The sequence below is a fragment of the Triturus cristatus genome, chromosome 5_1, assembly GCF_964204655.1.
Source record: "Triturus cristatus chromosome 5_1, aTriCri1.1, whole genome shotgun sequence".
In the NCBI taxonomy this organism is placed as follows: domain Eukaryota; kingdom Metazoa; phylum Chordata; class Amphibia; order Caudata; family Salamandridae; genus Triturus; species Triturus cristatus.
Window position 1 is genome coordinate 145,246,922 of NC_140587.1, and position 20,713 is coordinate 145,267,634.

At 46.0% G+C, this 20,713-nt stretch overlaps 1 protein-coding gene across 2 annotated transcripts in view; it reads left to right on the forward strand.

The window, feature by feature from the left end:
- Positions 1–20,713, forward strand: part of ARHGAP39 (Rho GTPase activating protein 39) — an 855,990-nt gene that overhangs the window by 813,920 nt on the left and 21,357 nt on the right. For both annotated transcript variants that reach the window (XM_085604662.1, XM_085604663.1), the window contains one exon: positions 17,356–17,525. In XM_085604662.1, the coding sequence (XP_085460788.1) occupies positions 17,356–17,525 (170 nt within the window). The remainder of the gene's footprint in view (positions 1–17,355; positions 17,526–20,713) is intronic.

A 20,713-nucleotide genomic window follows, 5' to 3' on the forward strand; every position in this document is an offset into this window, starting at 1 on the left:
ATCTTTGTTTCATTGCCTGGGAACTGAAGTCAAAGCCACAGTATGAGGATTAGGAAAGGTTTCCCATTCTCCCTCTATCGGACACAATGTCCACAGATCATGCTTTTTGAATTACACCATAATTAGTATAAATCTCTTAGGGTCATACCCTTGCACCAGGACCTTCTGTTTCGGGGGCTTTTAATTATTTTTGCTGCCCTACAATTTGCACTAGGGAATATTGCACTGATGGCGTGTTATCCTGAATCCCATTGTGCTGAAGCGGTGCATGGGCAGCATTGCACTTGTTACGTTTCACCTGCCACAAACAACAGGCGCAAACACCCCCTGTGTGCAGAGCCATCAAAAACATTTGGGAACAAATGAGATGTTTCCCCCGAAACGGGAGTGCTTGCCCGATAGTGTACCAGACGTCCCAATATACTACCACCTATTGGAATAAGTCACCCCTCTTTACAGAGTCAATCAAGTGTCGAAAAGAAGTGACTTGCTTTTCCACTTGGAGTGCAGTAATACCTGGCCCTGCGTCAGCAATGTTAAAAGGCAGTACCCACTAGGGATACTGTCCAGTGCCCGCTTACTGCCCCACTGCCCGGCGGCCTCTGACAAAGGATGATTGTCTGTAGAGACCACTAACTTTCACTGTGACGAGGAAAATTAGGACTCGTAATGAGGGTTACTGATACACAGGGTCACTGGATTATGCGTTGGGGCGCGTCACATAATTATAGATTTGCCGCATTTGCCACATAATCCATCTGCTGCTACATAATCTGCAGATTTTACCATAAAATGTTTTGCTCCTAGCTCAAACGGTCCAAGCGTTACTAAAAATTTTGCAACACGCGTTGCCGTGCTGTAGAAGGCCCTTTGCAAAGGTCAACTTTCTGTAGCTTATTGTTGTGTTTGGGTGTTAAACTGTTACTAAAGAGTTGCAACCAATGCCCAGACACTGAAAACAAGTTTAAAGATGACAACATTATGAAGTAATACTATCCCAAAAAGCCCTGCATAATGCCGCATAATTTGCTTTTTCTTGCCCCTTAATTTACCCAACCCTGCCACATACCACATAATTTGGACCTCCTCCTGCCGCATAATTCCGGTGAGACCTGCTGATACATAACCGTGGCATCGCCCACAACGCCATGGCGGATTGGCACCTCTGGTTGATGTTCTAGTGGTTGCACACTATGCCGTTGTACACATCTCTCCATTTAGTGCATTGAAACCATGAAATGGGGCCCGCTGGCAGCTTAGCAGCATCCTAACTGCACACATTTGCTCATGTGAGGGCGCTGCCCACAGTAATATGTCCTCTGCACGGCGCAGCGCACGTGCGAAGGCCTGAGTCAGCAAAAGGTCAGACGCTGCTGGAAGTCATGTCAGCAGAAGAGGCGCATCACTGCGTGGCCTTTAGGTCTGGGGACAGAGGTGATAAATCATCACGCGTAACACCTCCTGGAAGACACAGACGCACTGCCGTGAGCACGGGAGGTCGTCTCCTTTTATAGTCCTTCCGCCTCGGAGGCGGGGACGTCCAAATCCAGGGATAGGGGAGCTGTGGCTCCCATGGGCCCTTGCGGCAGTGCCCGCTATGACAGAAGGGGACGCCCAGGGGCGCGACTTGGTCAGCAGGATTCGGGGGCACGGGGCGGGGGGGAGGGGTGGGGGGTGTACAAGCAGGGCCCATGAGAGGGGCATAAGCCATAAGAGGCAGTGGAAAACGAGAGGAATGCGGATAAATAGGAGTACGAATTGAGAAAAAAACAATATTTTGAAAAATACATTTTTTATGGCTTTCAAAACAGATGTGTGTTTGTTTTTGTCGCTGTGTGTATGCAAAAATCACGGGTGAAATCCGACAGACGTCTCATCATATTGAGAGCACCTTTACGCAACTATTCATCTGAAAATACATGTATTAGGGGGGTGAATCACCCCAAACACCCTGCCTGAAGCTATGCCCCTTGGGAAGCGGGATTGTGTGCGTCTGTGGGATACAGTAGGGAGTCTGTGTTCTCTCCTCTGCTCCTGGGGATGGTCCTGTATGCTAGTACACTTAAGAACTGTTTTCATCCGAAGTCAATAATATATTTTATCCCTCACATACCCTTGGACCATCTCGTGATGGGTTCAGGTGGGTGCCATACTGGTTGCTCTATGGCATGTCACCAGAGTAGCGCCACGAAGACCGTCTGTTGGCTATGTGTCATGTCTTGGGTCAGGAGCCTCACTAACCACACCCCCGTTCTGTGACGCGTTGGGTGAAGGTGAGGGTAAAAAGCAAGAAGTTAAAGGCTGGAGCAAGCACAGTGCACAAGCTGCAGCTTTCAGTTTTCTGCTTCAGTGCTCCAGGCGTGAGGGATCTGTGCGCTTGCCCTGAGCGACTGTTGAACTGAGTTGCTGAAGAGGCAGCTGAAGGTAAGCTGGGAAAAAACTAGTGAATGTTGTGTGCATGCCCAAAGAGGGGTGTGTCTGAGACAAGGTCTATCACGAGTATGTGAGTGAGAGTCAGTGTGAGTGAGAAAAGTGACAGAGTGTAACTGGAAGTAAGAATAAGTGAGGCAGAGTAAGATTGACTGTTAGTGAGAATGAGTGAGTGCATGTGAGTGTGTGCACATGTGAAAGTGTGTATGTGTGAGTGTTTGTATGCAAGTGAAAGTGAGTGAGTGAGTGACAGTAGGAGTGAGGGAAAGCAAGTGAGAATGAGATAGTGCTACAGAATAAATATGTATAGCAATATGACAGACTAAGTCAGAATGAATTGAAGTGAGTGAATTTGCTCAAACATAAGTAACTGAAAATGTGTGTGTGAGACAGCATGTGAATGTGTGACCGTGTGAGTGAAAGTGAATGAGTGAGTGGTAGATAATGTGAGTGAGAATAAGTGAGAGTCAGGGACGCTGAGATTAACTGTGAGCGTGACTGAGTGAAAATGAGTTAGTGACAGTGACAGCGAGTGGTAAAGATGGAGACAGTGCGTGCAAATGAGTTAGTAAATGAAGTGAGCCTGAGCTAGTGAGTGTGTGTGTATGTGTATGAGTGCTATGATTGCAAGTCTGTGGATGGCCCTGTCATACTGGAGGTAATTCGTGGCTTATGGCATTACCGATTACAAAATGCTGATGCCGGCATACTGGAGCCCATGTTTGACATCACTGGTACCTGGTAAGTAATTCTTAGAGTAGGGGGTACCCATGGCAAATTACTGGTGCTGTCATTCTGGAAGTAATTCTTCTAATAAGGGGCACCTAAGCCAAAATGTTGGTGCCGGGACCCTAGAGGTAATTCCTGGCTTAACGGAGGGGAGCCATGGTATATAGAGGTGTGGGCAAGGAGCCATAACACAGGGCAGGATCTTCCCTCCGAACCCTCTAGAAGACATTGGCCTCTCTTGCTTGCTCACATGATGGGATTTCGGGGCAAGTATTACGTCCTGCCACTTTAAAAGATGACCAGCCGCCACTGCTGTCCACAGTGACCTGATGATGTATGGCTGAGAATCCACTGTAAAGGGCCACAAACATGGGTGCCATGTCTCACAAAATGCAGACCCAGAAATGCCACAGGATGCAAACAAGGAGACTAGGGTGTGTCTCAGTCGAAGAAATACAAGCACATACCCTCTGCCATGAAAACACACCTCTTCCTCTAGTTGATGCAGTAAATGAGGTGCAGAGCTCTGCATGTTTTACATAATGCATTCTGGGACATATATCTTTAAACACCACCACCAGCCTCGGCTTCTGTGCTCCAGACAATCCTCAGCAAACTGCCCCAAGAGTTTGAAGAGATCAAACCATCGAGGATGGACCCCCAGTGTGCTGCGTCCTGCACTGTGGAACAGCTTGTGCCAGCCCCTGAGTCAAGCCTTCGTGTGTTCAGAAAAGGACTGACAGTGGTGCAGTGAGGGTGCAGTGAGCCCTAGGGCAAGCAATGGAAATGCTCACTGGCTTTTCTTTTGTTTGTAAAATAGTAGAATAACTAGAGCTCAGAGCCCCTTTAGGGCAGTGGACCCTTGTGCCACTGCACCTGTTGCACCATTGATAGCTACGCCCCTGCAGACTGAAGCTGTTTTGTTCAGCTACCAATTCATAGCATTTTGCAAAAGGCCTTGCTATCCTCCCCGCCCCTTTCCCTGAAGAAATGAGGCCCGATCCCTGCCTTACAAGCCTGCCATGTCCCACCATCAGTTACAGAGACCCTCAGTGAAGAGTCCGCATTGCGCCTCAGTCCCTTGTCATATGGCCATTAGGGTCATTGTCGACATCGCTAAGTTAGCATAAGCTCTGCTGCCATGATGCTGCTTTTGCGCACGTTACTGCATGACTTTATTTTGCAAGACTCTGTCTGTGCCTTTCACATGAGAACTGTCTGCTTTCTGCGTTCTCTGCTTGTTCCTGGAGTTTAGTCTGAACAAGGAGTACAAGGTCGATAAACATGCCCCTTGTCATTCTGTTCTGGTCAGTCCCTAGCACGTAGACAAAACATGCTACACAGCTGCAGCTGCTGGAAACCCGTGCTTTGATATTATGAGGATGCATGTGCGTTTAACACAGGCTTGGAGAGGGACCTTTCCAAAGAGAAGAGCTATGCAGTTCCTATGATGTAACGCCACTATTTAGGCACTAAGGTATGGGGTCTGCTGACAAAGCCCAGAGATCTTCTTTTATTTAATAAAACTTTACCTTTCCTAGGGAAGGGTGGTTAGGCCTTATAGTCCTTTATCCACTGTCTGTTTACCATGATATCCCCTTTTGTAATCTATGGACTTGCTACAATGCTAACTGTTTTAGGTTTATGCGTTTTGATGCTGGTAGTGGCTTGTATACTGCATTCTAGAGCACTATAGTTAAAATAAACATATCTTAACCTATTGTTTGCTCCCCTCTTAGCCCGCTATGTACCAGTTATTGTATTATTCTCTTTCGATCCCTTTGTCCTGTAATTGTTCAGTCTGTTAATCTTATCTGATGCCGTTATTGCATTTGTTACCTTCCTTCCATCCTTTTGTAAAGCACTCTGGTATCCTTTTGGATCTTGTTCGCGCTATATAAAACTTTATAAATAAATAAATATTAACCTATAATAGTGACTCTGACTATTCTTATTGTGGACTAGTACGTGCGAGAGTACGAAAAGGTATGTCTTGCGCCCGCGATTCCTGAGAGAGTCGGGAGTGTTGTGTTCTGGGTTGTCTAATCATTTGTAGCTTCGTGATTATATAGGAGAACGAATTAGACACTGTAGCTAGTCGGTTTTGGGATTGTGGGTACTGAGGCGGTAGGAAGGCTTAGCCCCTACACACCGAGGTCCTGTTTTCCTTCGCATAGTTCTGTTTATGTGCAGAATCCCTGCAACACCTTTGCTTGGAGACCAAGGGCAAAATGCAAGATTGTAACGTTGTACCCCTGCAGTCAGCGGTTCTGGGCTTTAAAAACTCAGGAATGTATAAATAGAATACTTTATAGCCAGAAGGGATCTACTGTGACATTTTATGAGTCACTGTGATAAGTCCCTGTTGTGACGCAAGGGAGGTCTGTGCCTTCTGGGTGTACAAGAGACAGAATGGGTCAGTGGCCATCTAGTTACATGTTGTGGAGGGCATGCTGTTGATCGGTGAGCCATGTACCTTCGGAGCCCAGAGCATGCAATACAGTTAAACGTCTTCTTCACATATTGTGATAGCTACATGTTGTAAAGTGATGGAAGTCTGTGACGTATACGTCCAGAGCATACACTACAGTCAGGGGTCATCCTGTAGGGAAGCGGTACAGTGAATGCCTTCTACGTACTGAGCATACAGTACAGTCGGAGGTCACCTTGTGGTGGAGCGGTACCGTGAGCGCCTTCTACGCACAGAGAATACAGTACAGTCAGAGGTCACCCTGTGGTGGAGCAGTACAGTGAGCGCCTTTTACGTACAGAGCATACAGTACAGTTGGAGGTCACCCTACGGTGGAGCTGTACAATGAGCGCCTTCTAGGCACAGAGAATACAGTACAGTCAGAGGTCACCCTGTGGGGGAGCGGTACAGTGAGCGCCTTCTACGTACAGAGCATACAGTACAGTTGGAGGTCCCCCTGCGAGGGAGCGGTACAGTGAGCGCCTTCTACGTACAGAGCATACAGTACAGTCGGAGGTCCCCCTGCGGTGGAGCAGTACAGTGAGCGCCTTCTACGTACAGACAATACAGAACAATCAGAAGTCCTCCTGTGGAGAGCACGACTGTGTGCGCCTTCTACATACAGAGCATACAGTACAGTTGGAGGCCCCCTGCAGTGGAGCGGTACAGTGAACGCCTTCTACGTACAGAGCATACAGTACAGTCGGAGGTCCCCCTGAGGTGGAGCGGTACAGTGAGCGCCTTCTACGTACAGAGCATACAGTACAGTTGGAGGCCCCCCTGCGAGGGAGCGGTACAGTGAGCGCCTTCTACGTACAGAGCATACAGTACAGTCGGAGGTCCCCCTGCGGTGGAGTGGTACAGTGAGCGCCTTCTACGTACAGAGCATACAGTACAGTTGGAGGTCCCCCTGTGAGGGAGCGGTACAGTGAGCGCCTCCTACGTACAGAGCAGACAGTACCGTCAGAGGTCCCCCTGTGGTGGAGCGGTACAGTGAGCGCCTTCTACGTACTGATACAGTACAGTCGGAGGTCCCCTGTGGTGGAGCCGTACAGTGAGCGCCTACTACGTACGGAGCATACAGTACAGTCAAAGGTCCCCTGTGGTGGAGCGGCACAGTGAGCGCCTTCTACGTACAGAGCATACAGTACAGTCAAAGGTCCCCCTGTGGTGGAGCGGTACAGTGCACGCCTTCTACGTACAGAGCATACAGTACAGTCAAAGGTCCCCTGTGGTGGAGCGGTACAGTGAGCGCCTTCTACGTCCAGAGCATACAGTACAGTCAAAGGTCCCCCTGTGGTGGAGCGGTACAGCATGCATCTTTCTTGTCCAGTATACAGTCGGAGGTGCTTTCGGTTGCTAGATTTTATACCAGCTTGCTGTGGGTGAATATAGGCGTGTGCCTTCTATATGTACAGTAGGGGTCTCCAGTGGGTACCTCAGGAACTACTGCAGCTCGCCGGTACCCTGGAAGCAGCTCCCTGAAGTGTAAGCCATCAAAGTACTTAAATAAGATGGTCTACCATAGCTATGTTTAAGAAGAACTAGATATTGTTTGAGTTGGCTAACCCAAAATGGAAAGTGCATAGATCTCAGAAAACCATGTATTTTGAAAAACGAACTTTCTGAATTTTGAAAACAAACTGATTGAAAATCCAAATATATTTCCTCTGCTATTTAAATGATAGAACTGTGGAGATGTATTACCTTTAGTTTTTTCTTTGTGCCAGAGGGCACTTACTGCTGTTATTTCATTAGGCTTGTGCAGGCATTTATTTATGTTATAACATTTCCTGACAGTGCTGTTAGTGACACCGTCTTATGCATTGAGTGTATAATATTACATTTAAAAGTTTGTGAATCCAATATGTTGTATCCAGAATATATACTACCACAATATCATAAAGTATGTATGTATATGGAGGTAAGTGTGTTTTATTTACTTTCTTAACCCCACATCTATTTATCTTGAAGATATACATATCTTCAAGGTACATAGATGCGGAGTTTAGAAAGGTAAATCTGTACTTATCTATATATGTATACACTGCGAAAGGAGCGTAACAGTCATCAATAACATTAATCAATCAATTATTGATCATTGTATTGAGTCATCCAGTCAACAGGCCAATGATTTCCAAATTTCGATTTTGAAAAGTCTTTTATTCTCAAAAGTTCATTCAATAATATCCATATTCTTCATTAAGTCACAGATCAATCCATCAATTCTTTATGATCATTAATGTTTAACAGACACAGCCTACGCGTTTCGTCCTGACACAGGACTTCATCAGGGCTGTAAAAAAACAAAATATATACACTCATCAGTGTCCTCATACATAAAGTCGAGCCAATATTCATATGCTATTATTCATGTAATTCACCCCATTCACGCCTGCCTATCTCCATTCTAAACCATATATAAACAATATATCTGGATGGAAAAACAAGTTGAAAACACAAATTTTTACCCCTACACAAATATATTTTAACCTTTCTTAACTGCGCAGATGTACACAATTTGGCTCATGATTTTAATGCATAATCAACCTCATCCTGATGATGAGTGCACATCCTCGTCCCATAAACTTCCAATCTTTCTTATTTACATCTTGAAACTCTATTAAATGCATTCCATTCGCCATTTCATTGCAATGCTACCCCATTACTCTATTTATGGATTATACCTTATATTTAGTGATGGTCAGTGGTAGTGCTTTTCATTCTCGCAATCACTTATTATCATTAGATCCAACTTCTTTTTGTATTTTATATTCAATCCTCTTTCTTCCTAGTTATTAAAAACAGATTATGGTTGAAATAACAATTGCCCAATTCATTATACTATGTTATCCAATAGAGAACTACGTACCAATATTTATCGTTTCACATCTAGTTTCTTATGACAGAGATTTTAAGACGGCAGGAATAATTCTTTTTTCATTCTATAAAGTATAATGTATGATTATTGACAAGCTCTAGGTGTCTATATCCCCAAAATTATCAGCCATTGCCCTCTCATTCATTGATGATTAGGAATATATTATATTGTGCTTGAAACCTGTGACTAAATATTCAATACCCAGTGTCTGGTTAGAATCAGCAATCTTAATTAATGCACCACTGATGCTATCTCATCATTGTACGATTTTCATCCTTATTCCTAATTAATAAACTCGACAATTATTGAAATTATACCTAAGTAAATGTAGTTAATTTAGACTTCAAGTGAACACCCACATACCGTTATAAGTCTCCTTTGGGTTGTCCACCTCGATTTATATTCTATTCACCCTCGATCATGATTCATAAATAGCTGTTGCGTTTCATTCCGATATTGTTGATAGATAAAAAATTACTATAAAAAACAGAATAACATACACCTAAATCCAACTCAAATTTTGCTTCCCTTTCTGAACATCCCCGTTCTAACCATATAGTCTCACCTTTATCTAAGTCCAAGCGTTCATCGTCCTACGCAGTCAGTCAAAAAAGTCCTGCCGTAGACCTAATCCACTGACTCCCCCATATTTAAACAATCTATCCACCAATCCGGTTCCATGTTCAATTAATTCATTGTCCAATCCGTTCGGCACAATTGAACAACGCCTTTCCTTCCATGTTCAGTTCTCTGTCTGGTCCGCTGACTCAATTGACCAATCAGGAGTCACTATTTTCAAACGAACGTTCAGACTAGCTTATTCCAAGAACAACCAATTAGAGCGCTATTTCAACTGTTCCCTCTCTCGTCCGCTCCTTCCGTACTTCCCCCGTCGCCTTTACTGTTAACTTACATGCCATTCGCCTATTGCTTCATGTATCCTGGACATGTAGACCAATCCTGATCCACCTTCCAACCTGAACCAAACCGCTTACGGGTGAAAATTTTATCAATCTGATTCTTTCCCCATTTTAATTAATCCTATGATGTTGTTATCGCGTATCATTTAATAATCATTATGTCGCCCACTTTGTACCAACCGGACCATTGACGTACACCTATCTCATTGTGATTCTCATTATGTCCCCCCCAGTTAATCTTCACCTCTTAGGAATATCGAAATTCTTGACTGAAAAATCAGTTTACTCGCGCATTACTTAATTAAATGGCCAATGTTATTCCTGATCTCCGCATTGCCATACACGTTGCTACTCATAGTGTCATTCTTTGAAAATAGAGTATACATCTTTTCTGGCCTCTCATTAAATTCTCAAGTGACCTCCTTCCGTAATTATTTTATGCTTATCACAATAATGTTTCTATTATTGGCTTGACTTTATGTACGAGGACACTGATGAGTGTATATATATTTTTTTTTTACAGCCCTGATGAAGTCCTGTGTCAGGACGAAACGCGTAGGCTACGTCAGTTAAAAATCAATGATTATAAAGAATTGATGGATTGATCTGCGACTAATGAAGAATATGGATATTATTGAATGAACTTTTGAGAATAAAAGACTTTTCAACATCGAAATTTGGAAATCATTGGCCTGTTCACTGGATGACTCAATACAATGTACAATAATTGATTGATTATTGTTATTGATGACTGTTACGCTCCTTTCGCAGTGTATATTTTGAATTTAGGGTGGCCTTATAACGGTAGACCACTGAGAATTGAGCGTAATAAATAGGGGTGACTGGATCAAAACTATTGAGCTAGTGCGCACAGTTGCTAAAGCCTTGACCGCTGTAGGTTTTATATGTACCTTCGTAGTATTGTATTAGTCATCATTCTGGATAGATTTTGGTATCACTCAGATGTTGTGACCTATATCTGGGAGGCCGCTCCTGTTGGCAATCCTGCAAGCTGTGGTCATTACTCGGATTGTCACTGATACGGTCACTGCTGCAACAATTGTCAAAGTCAGGAGCTCAGTTGGATTTTCAGCGCTCAGATGTAGCTCTCATTCTAGACAAGGTTGGAGACCCCTGGGGCCGTATTATGCATTGTGATTGTTTGCATCTGGCGCACCTTTTAACTGCACCCGCCTGCAAGGTGATGTCTAGGGGGTCCATGGGATCCCCTTTTTCCTCTGCAGAGGGCTGCTGTCAGGAGGTGCACTAACAGTGCGCCACCTTTTAAATGGCGCACTGTCAGTGCACCATCTGAGGGCTCCTTTAACTCTGCGCCTGTGTCTGTAATATGGTGTGGGCGCCGAGTCAAAGGAATTCCCTCATTTGCATAGGGCATGCCCCTATGCAAATGAGGGGACGCCCTCTGTTGATAGCATGGGCGCTTTAAGTGCCCCTGCGCTACGGTATTATAGAAGGGGACGCACAAGCGTCTGCACCCCCTTCGATAATACCAAAGTGCCCAGGGGGCGCGCAAAGCCGGCGCAAACGCCTGTTGTGCTCCCGGGGCACTTACTGTAATACGGCCCCTGGTGTACAACATACAGGACAGTCAGATGCCACCTTGGGCCGTATTACAGATGACTGCGCCAGCGCTAATTGTCGCTGTGCGCCAGAGTATGTTTGTGTGAGTTTGCGTGCTAATACAATATGCGCACAGAAGCAAATGCACATAAGCACAGAGTTCAAAGTCTGCGCCAATATCACGACGCATTACAGACCGATCCTCTGTAATGCCGTCTGGCGCATACTCTGGCGCACAGCGACAATTACCACCGGCGCAGTCATCTGTAATACGGCCCCTGGTCGGATAGGTTTTGACAACAACCTGTTGTGGAGCTGTACAATATGACCCTTGTGAGTACGGTCAAAGGTCACCTAGTTAGGTAGATGTTGACAGGGGCTTGTTATCGGAATGCCCAGGTCTGTGCCTTATATGTCTAGAACTAACAGTGCGGTGAAAGGTCAGCTGGTCAGGTAGTGTTTGATACGAGGTACGTGTTGTGGAGCTGCGCAGGTCTATTCCCTTATATGATTATCGGTGTGTCCGGCTAAAGATGGCGGATGCCCCTCTCTGGACCATCCAAGTCCTGTGTGGAAGCCCGGCTGAGGCTGGTGAGCAGGAAGCAGGGGCTGGTCTGCGTTGCTGTGATTTAAGATGTGTTGTGTGAGTGACAAGAGCCTTGGAAAAACGTCCTCGTGGCCTCTTATGGTAACATAACATGCACATTAAATTAAATGCCCCCGCCGGCCTCCAGATTGTGCAAAGCGCACAGTGGTCCTGCTTACGAGGCAGAAAGTGAAGTGGCGCGCGGGCGGACAGCTGGTGGGCCGCAGGCGTTCTCGGCAGAGTTATGGCCCTTTCTTGTTCCGTACATTCCCGTCTCCGCGACTTTAATTGAAGCGGGACTCTGTGGTGTTCGGCTCATCTGCATAATGAATGATGCGGCTGACTCAGTGACATAGACGAGGGAACAAATGATGCTTAGTGTTGTACTGCGGTGTTTACCATCGTGGCCGCCCACGACACGTCCAAATATCAATAAACGGAAGCATGACGTAGGCTTCCCAGGCACAGCAAAGCCTCCCACCCAGAGCAAGGCTCCGGAGTGCTGAATGGATTGGCTTTATGTATGGCGGGCACATGGAGTGAAAACAATTCATCAGCATAGATTATAGGCTGGTGTAAAATTGTCATTACGTTTGCAAAATATTCAGGATGCGCACGATTTCGCATTGGGCTCCGCAAGCGAAACGAGCGGTGCTACGCCCTGCATTTCGCGTAAATACAGCTTTTCGTGGCATTTCGATGTAGGCATTTTTTCCTTTTTTTACAGACGTGCACTGCTGCAAGCAGAAAGCCGAATTTCTCGAGTGAGACAGATTTAAAAAATAAATGTTACGCACGAGGCATTTGCCGTTATCTCGTCTGACTTTTGATCACGAGCCCTTGCTTTCAATGTTCACCCGAAATTGAAAGTGCTTTTCGTGTAATTTATGGTACAATGGGCTATAATGTTGCCCTATGTATACCATTATTGATTACTTTTATAATGCACACCACATACTTGATTGTTTCTTTGTTTACTCCCTCGTAGGTGAAGTGCTTCAGATCAGCTTTGAGTCTTTATTACATTTCGTGATTTTATCAGTAGCATGAAATAAGCATATATAAGTTACCAAACTTACCTCTGCATCTACTTGTGATAGGGAACAGGAGCACATTCTTTGTAAGTATGGAAACATTGGAACCAGGGTGCCAAAAATGTACCTCCCCTTGCGTCAACAAAGGGATGAATGTGTCATACATGAAGCGGAACTACTTGGCAGATATATATTTGAGAGGGATAAGCATCGGATACCTCAGAGGTACTCATTTTAGGCGGCATCATGCATACTTGACATGTAACTACCCTGCAGCTGGCCTACAGAAATGTAGTTCTTGTGAAATTTCACTGTTTCCTACTTTTCTTGTACTTATTTTATTCCATACGCACCATCCCGTTGTCTGTGTTGCCTTCCACCCCACCTGATGAAAAGCAAACAAAACATATGACGCAGTCAATGTTGGCCGCATCATAGCGCTTTGTTCTATGACCATCTGTTCCCTCCCACGGGGTAAACACTTGTATCCCAGGCACCGAGGACAGGAAGGAGTCCTTTCAAGAAGGCTGAGTGACCGGCAGTGATGAAGATGAAGGGTCCCAGAGCTACTATCATGGACGATGTTCATGTCATCTGTATACTTACAGTGTAGGGACTCGGGAGACCCCCGTGGTAAGGGGTAGCACAGGTCATCTATATGATTACAGCCTAGGGATTTGGGTGGCACTGTATTGTAGGGGTAGCACATGTCATCTCAATGTCTACAGAAAGGGCCTTGGGCAACACCACATGGTAGGGATAGCACGTCATCTGTATGTCTAGAGCCTAGGGACTCAGGCTACACCGCATGATACATGTCCTCTTTCTGGACAGACAATGCGTTTCGCCCAAACATGGGCCTCTTCAGGGCAATAAGTAATTTTTGCCAAAGTCTTGACACTTCTCGTTCTGTAACAGACGCGTTACTGATCTCAGGATCACTGATCCTCTTCACCTTGGCAAGACTTTGGCAAAAATTACTTATTGCCCTGAAGAAGCCCATGTTTGGGTGAAACGCGTTGGCTGTCTATATGATGCAAACCAAGCACAACTGAAATAAAGGAACAGAAAGACTGCAATGAATACGTCTGAATATTGCTTCTTCAAACTGTACACTAAGATTGTATTTACCAGCCAATCGCTTGTGTTGCCGCTCATCTCCCGTTCTTGCAGGTCTTGAGTCCTTTCCTGAATTGTTGGAGTGATGAGGTGGTCCTGAGGTGCGGGGAGCATTCCAAGCTTTAGCCCCCAGGTTGTGATGAATGCCCCGTGCTGTTGCTTTGGTAGATCCGGGGGGGTCGGTGAGGAAGAGGCAGGTGTCTGGTCGGTTGGTGGAAGGTCATGCGTTTGTTGATGTATGCTGGTCCTTCAATGTGCAGTGCTTTGTATGTGTGGGGCCACATCTTGAACTGGCATCTCTTCTGGATCAGGAGCCTGTGTAGCTCCTTGAGGTTGGGTGTGATGTGGGTTTGTCTGAGGAGGTTGAGGAAGAGTCTGGCTGCTGAGTTTTGTATTATCTGTAGTCTCTTCAGGAGGAGTGTGATGATTCCAATGTAGAGCGTGTTCCAGTAGTCCAGCATGCTGGTGACAAGGGCCTGCGTGATGGTCCTCCTGGTGTTGACTGGGAGCCTCATGAAAATCTTGCGGTGAATGCGTAAGGTGTGGAAGAAGGTGGATGAGACAGCGTTTACCTGTTCCTTCATAGATAACTTGCTGTACAAGATGATGCAGAGGTTGCGGGCATGGTCTGTCAGTGCGGGGATGGGTCGAGTTCTGCACGCCACCATGAGTTGTTCCATGGGGAGGTGTTGGTCCCAAAGATGATGACTTATGTCTTGCCTGTGTTGAGCGTGAGACAGTTGTCCTTCAACCAGTCGGCGACGTTCATCATACATCTATGGAAGTTGGCTCTGTTGGTGGAGTGGTCTTCTGACAGTGAGAAGATAAGCTGGGTGTAGTTGGCAAAGGAGATGATGTTGAGTCCATGTGATCTAACGATGCTGGCCGGGGGGGGGGGTCATGTACATGTTGAAGAGGGTGGGGCTGAGGAACGATTCTTGGGGGATGCCACAGATCTTCTTGGGTTCCGAGGTGAACGGTGGGAAACTGATTCTCTGGGTTTGTCTGGTGAGGTATGAGCCGATCAATTTGAGGGCGTCTCCCTAGATTCCGATGTGGTGGAGTCTGGTGATCAAGATGTGATGGAAGACGGTGTCGAGGGCGGCTGACAGGTCCAGGAGGATGAGGGCTTTAATTTAGCCGTGGTCCAGGAGGGCCTGATGTCGTCGGTGGCTGCGATCAGGGCTGTCTCGGTACTGTGGTTGGCTCAGAATTCGGATTGAGAGGGGTCCAGGAGGTTGTTGTGTTCCAGCGGTTCGGTGAGTTGCTGGTTGATTGCCTTCGAGAACCTTTGCTGGAAAGGGGAGCAAGGAGATGGGCCCGTAGTTTTTCGGTCCTGCTGGGTCGGCAGATGGTTTCTTAAGGAGGGGCCTCATTTGAGCATTTTTCCAGTGCTCAGGAAAGGTGGCTGAGGTGATGCAGGTTTTCAGGACTTTCTTGAGATTGTCGCCAATTGTCTTGCGCCAGAGGATGAAGACATGGTGGAGACAGGGGTCATTAGGTGCTCTTGAGTGCACAAAGTTCATGGAGATTGTGGCTTAAGTTGCGAGAGGCTGAGCAAGGGTTTGGGGTTTGTCTTCGTGGGTGTGAGACGGCTGATGCTGTGAGAGGTGGTGAGTCGGAGTTTGAAGTTTTCGTAAATGGCTGAGATCTTGTTGTGGAATAAGTCCACCAGGGTGTCACACAGTTCCTTGGAGGGGGTGATGTCTTTCCCGGCGGCTGCACGGTTGGAGAACTCATTCACCATGGCGAAGAGCTCCTTGCTGCTGTTTATGCTACCTTCTATGCGGTCTGCTAGGGCATTCTTATTTGTTTCTTTCAGGAAACGGTGGTACTGGTTGAGTGCTGTCTTGAAGGTGGTATGGTCTCCTGTCTCTTTGCATCAGGTGCGTCACTTCCTTTATAGTTCCCAGCAGTTGCATTTGGTGGATTTCAGATCCGTCAGGTCTTTTGAATTTGCCTGGCTTGGCAAGAGGGATTGTGTCAGTACATTGAGTGATCCACTGGCAGAAGTTCTTCGCAGCCTGTTCTGGGTTACATATTGTGTCTGGGAAGTGGGAGTTGAGAGCCTTGTTCCACTGGTCTTCTGATATATTCTTCCAGTTTCTGCGCGTGGAGCTGGGGGCATGGTGCCAGTAGGTTCTGAGATGGTGAAGTGGACGTTGTATTGGTCAGTCCAGGTAAGCAGTGAGACGTGGCTGCACTCGTTTTAGTTGCTGGACGTGAAAATGTGGTCGAGCGTGTGTCCTGCAATGTGGATAGGTTGGTGACAAGTTGCTTGAGGCCGATGTTGCTCATATATTCCAGGAGGTCAGTTGTTTTGATGTAGCTGGGGTCGTTGAGGTGGATTTTAAGATCCTCAAAGAAGATGTAGTGCTTGGAGTCGATGGCGATCGGGGCAATGAGGTCAGGCATAGCTTTGCAGAAGCTGGGGCGTGATCCTGGTGGTCTGTAGTAGAGGGTGCCTCTAATGGCATTTTTCCCATCTGTATGGAGTTGGAAGGTGAGATGCTCCATTATATCAGGGTTGAGATGGCTGTGGAGGTCGTGCAGCGGATGGTGTTCTTGTAGATGATGGCGTGCAAGGTACTCATTCTCCAACAGAGCTTATTTTTATATAGCACTTTCTCTGCATAGTGTGCTTTTTCAGAGTGCTGTAAAGAACAGGTGTTATTACTGTGAAACTCAGCCCTGCTACAAGTTACACATTGGGTTCATAGCACACACCTAAAGAGGTCATTCAGTGAAAATAAAAGAACCCAGTTTTTCTTACTGAGACTCTTCTCACCAACATTCACCAAACTTAAGGGTTCTGAATGTCTCTCTTTTGATGCGTGGTGGCGTTTTACGACCTGTTGTGTCATATTACTAGGCCCACTGGAATTATGAAATTCTATTACTTCGTTTTCTGCATAATTGTGGCTTTGCTGCTTTTACAACATAATCCTTCACCTGCTACTTAATATGCAGATCTGAACAAAAAGGAATATTTAGTGTCTTGCTCAAGTGGATCAAAAGTTACTCAAACTCAGCAACATGTGTTGCTGCACTGTGGAAGGCCCTTCACAAAGTTTGACTGGTCACGTTTCAGTCTCTTATTTATTTGTTTGTGTGTTAAAGTGATACTAATGAGATGAAACTGTTGTCCATCGACAGTTAACTTGAATAACATAACAAAATAATAAGTAATGCAATCATAAAATGTTCACATTGAGCTGCATAACTTGTCTTTTCTTGCTGCACCATATAGTTAATTCTGCCGCATAATTCCAGTGGCGCTGCATTTCACCCCCTGGAGGGCCCCTTTCACATACTCTTGTTCCCTCACCAGCTCTGCGAATAGTAAGAAAATGGTGGACATAAACGAAAGATATTCGGCTAAAGACAAGTAAAATGTATTCATGCTTGACCTAGTATTTTAGTGATTGAATTGATGTTAGCCCTGTTGTTTCTCTGTCTCTTTTATGTCTGTCTGAATTCTTCAAGCTGTGTATTTTGAGTAGAGAACAATGTATCCTCATAGCTAGAGCGCTGTAAAGACTAATGTCCCATCACCTCTGTACTCAGGTTTGACATCAGTCCATTTCTCTTCTGCCTCCCTTTAGCCTCGCTGCTCAAGCTGTGGTACCGAGAGCTGGAGGAGCCGCTGATACCCCACGAGTTCTACGAAGAGTGCATCACCCACTACGAGGACCCAGAGGCGGCCATCGCCGTCGTCCACTCACTGCCCAAGATCAACAAAATGGTGCTCTGTTACCTCATCCGCTTCCTTCAGGTGAGTCCGACTGCAGCTTGCGACTCAGTACGTGGCAGATGATGTGGCCTTAAATTCCATGATTCTCATCTAACCAGACTTTTGTAGGAGGATTCCAAATGTGGTCTTTAACTGTATAGCCCATTGGTATATTCCACCTCCACAACATTCTAGATGGCATACCTTGTGCAGGAATAAGCCAGAATATTACTGAGCCCTTTGCAGGAGACAAAGAAAAGAAGCCACTTTCACTGCACTGCTGCATGAGTTGGCCAGGGCAGTGTGTAGGGTTGTGTGTGTGTCTGTCTGTGTGAGTAAGTGATTTAATGACAGAGGTTCCTAGCAGTTATGAAGCTTTCCTTTGTCCTGGGAGACATTTGTGCTATTGCTACACATGCCTTTTGTTCACAAATCCCCTTTGAGCTGGTCAAGGCACCAACTGTGTTGAGTTGAGAAGAGTTCATTGTGTCCTTCCTAGAATTCTTACTGGAGAATTTCCTTCTGCTCTCCCTGTCCGGATTCCCTGTTCCAGCGATAGAAGCATACCTGGTGGCGCCTTCAAGAGTGTGGTTCTGCCCTCAATGGCTTTTTGCCAAAACCCCATTCAATGACCTGGATTTGGCAAAAATTAATGTATTCTGTCATTTCCTAAACTTCAAAACTGTTAGTCAGTGGATTTGTAAAGCTCATCGCACGATCAGCTGAGTAGATATGCACGTTCACCTACCTCTGAAACGCTGCGCTGTTAGAAGGCAGTGGACCAAACAAATCCTAACACTCATGGAACTAAGGAATCATCCCTTTGAGGGCGGACTTTGGGTTGTATGACAGTGGCCCTCATGGCTAAACCACGCATACCTCTACAACGCAGCTCGAACAGCGAATGCGTCTGAAAAACACATTCTTTTGCCACGCATGCCTTTACCATGCAATTTCGTGGTAAAGGCATGATTGGTAAAGGGATGTTTGGTAAAGATCGCAACCCCAGCCCCTCTGCCCTCTGCCCTGTGCCCTATAACCCTGTCCCTGCCCTATAAACGACCCAAGCCCTAAAAACTACCCCATCCCTAAAACCACCCTGACCAGCCCCGTCCTGACTTCTAAAAACCGGCCCCCTGCCGTTTAAAGAACCCCGCCCCCCACGAGCCTTAGAAACTAACCCTACACATAAAACTGCACCCCCAAACCCGGCCCCAGCCCCTCTTACCTGTCGGCATCAAGCTTTCTGTCCCAACGCTTCCTGTTCCTGCCCATATGGACATCTAGATTGTGCACTGCCTTAACCATGCCTATGTGTGGTTAAAGCATATGCCTTGTGAAGGCAAGCATGGTTGCACTTGCGGGAAATAACACGCGTGGTTGTGCCCGCAATGTAGAGGCCATTTCCCTGGAAATTGGAGTCACCGTGCTCCGAGGTAGTGCAAGGCCTATCTTAGCACGGTCAAACCATGGGATCAGACCTGGGGATGCAAAACCCATTTTGTGTTGCAGGATCCGTTTATCTAGTGAAAGAAATGTAATTTTGTTTTCGTCGGAGAGGAAATCGTAGAGTAGGAAATCGTAGAGTAGGAAATCGTAGAGTAGGAAATCTACTCGGTGTTTAAAAGTCAGCAGATGGTTGTTCTCCGAGATGATCTCTTCTAGCACTAACACATCAAACTATCACATGTGAAACTCCTTAGAGAAAGTGATCTTAGTGTAGTGCAGGTGTTCACTATAGAAGATTGGACTGGTAGGGTCATGTCTGAGAGACATGGGAGTAGCCACCCTTCCTCCCAGACAGGAGACTCCCCTCTAGCCTTCCATCTGCACCTTACTGCCAAATCTCAGGTGCGAGCGGAATTTGGTGAGATTCTGCCTAAAAAGTGTTGGCGCCGACAGCTCAGAGCTCCTGACCCAGAATTACCCCCCCATTCCAGAGAGAGCAGGCAGGGCCTGTTGAGACAGCATAACAGTCCAGTGCTGCAAAGTGGCTTTCCTGTAATGTGGCCTTAGCAGCAAGGCTGTCCTCTTGGGCAAAAACGACACAATTACTTTACACAGTTTACATCAGCAGGGCTGTCAAAAGATACAGAAAGTCAGATTGTCAAGACCCAAATCCAGTTTATATAAATGAGAGAACATTTTTATTTAGATTATAAAATACATTGGAATAAAGGTTCGAGGGTCCTTGCTCATAAATTCCAGAAATCTAGATTGAAGTTAGCAAAGTGTTTAACAAAATAGCTGTGGCTATTGGGGCCCTCTCATTTTCTTCTAAAATAGGGTGCGATTTAGCCAACATGCTGATTAAGTAGCGCAGGGGCTCATCGGATGCTTAAGTTGACCTTCCAGAGTTAGCTGTTTGTCAAGCAGTAGGCCCAAACATTATACAGTATGGGAAAGCTGGACTGTCGACTCACAAATCTGAGTAAATTTATAATCTTCCCCCCCAATTTTAGGCATTGATGCACTGGAGAACACCCAACACCAGCTCGCCCTTCAGGGACAGTCACTCTCATTCATTAAAAGCAGAACTTCTCTGAATAATGATGGATTATCTATCATGGATGATATTCAGATACTATTTGTTGTCCTCACCTGTTCCACTAAAGGGGAACACCGTCAGAGTGCCATCAGCATAGATCTGAAAGCCCATGCCTCTGGCCACCAACAGATCATGGAGCTGTTTCACGTCTATGTTACGGAGTTTAAAAGACAATTCCACAGGAGGTGGCATGACCACCTCGCGTTGGAGCACTGTGGATATCTGGGTCTAAAGCAACATGAAGCAACCAAGTGTTGCTTCAGATTTCTTAGCTACCTATTTCAACCAGTCACTCAGGATCTCCGGTTCTACCCAGTCAGGGAGAATGAAGAGGTGCAGCTGCACCAGGGTGACGGCATGTCCCTGTTTCTCCATTTCCAGCTGCCTTAAACTTACACCCGCTAGGGACACGTCATCACCACAACCGAATTGTACATTTCCCAATTAGTCTGCGGCCCTGTAGTTGATATAACTGCAGAGTGACTACTCTTTCAAGGACCTTTGTCAACACCGGGGCCTGTAATTGGGCTAAAATATTTTTGAGCCTGCCAGATGCATTTATGTGTTTTTAGCTGGAGCTTTATCCAGGTATGTTTCGTCCAAACAGGAACTCAATGCCCTTCAGCAGGAGTATTTACAATCTTAATAAAAATTCCTGATAATGTCTGAGCACATTCCTTTA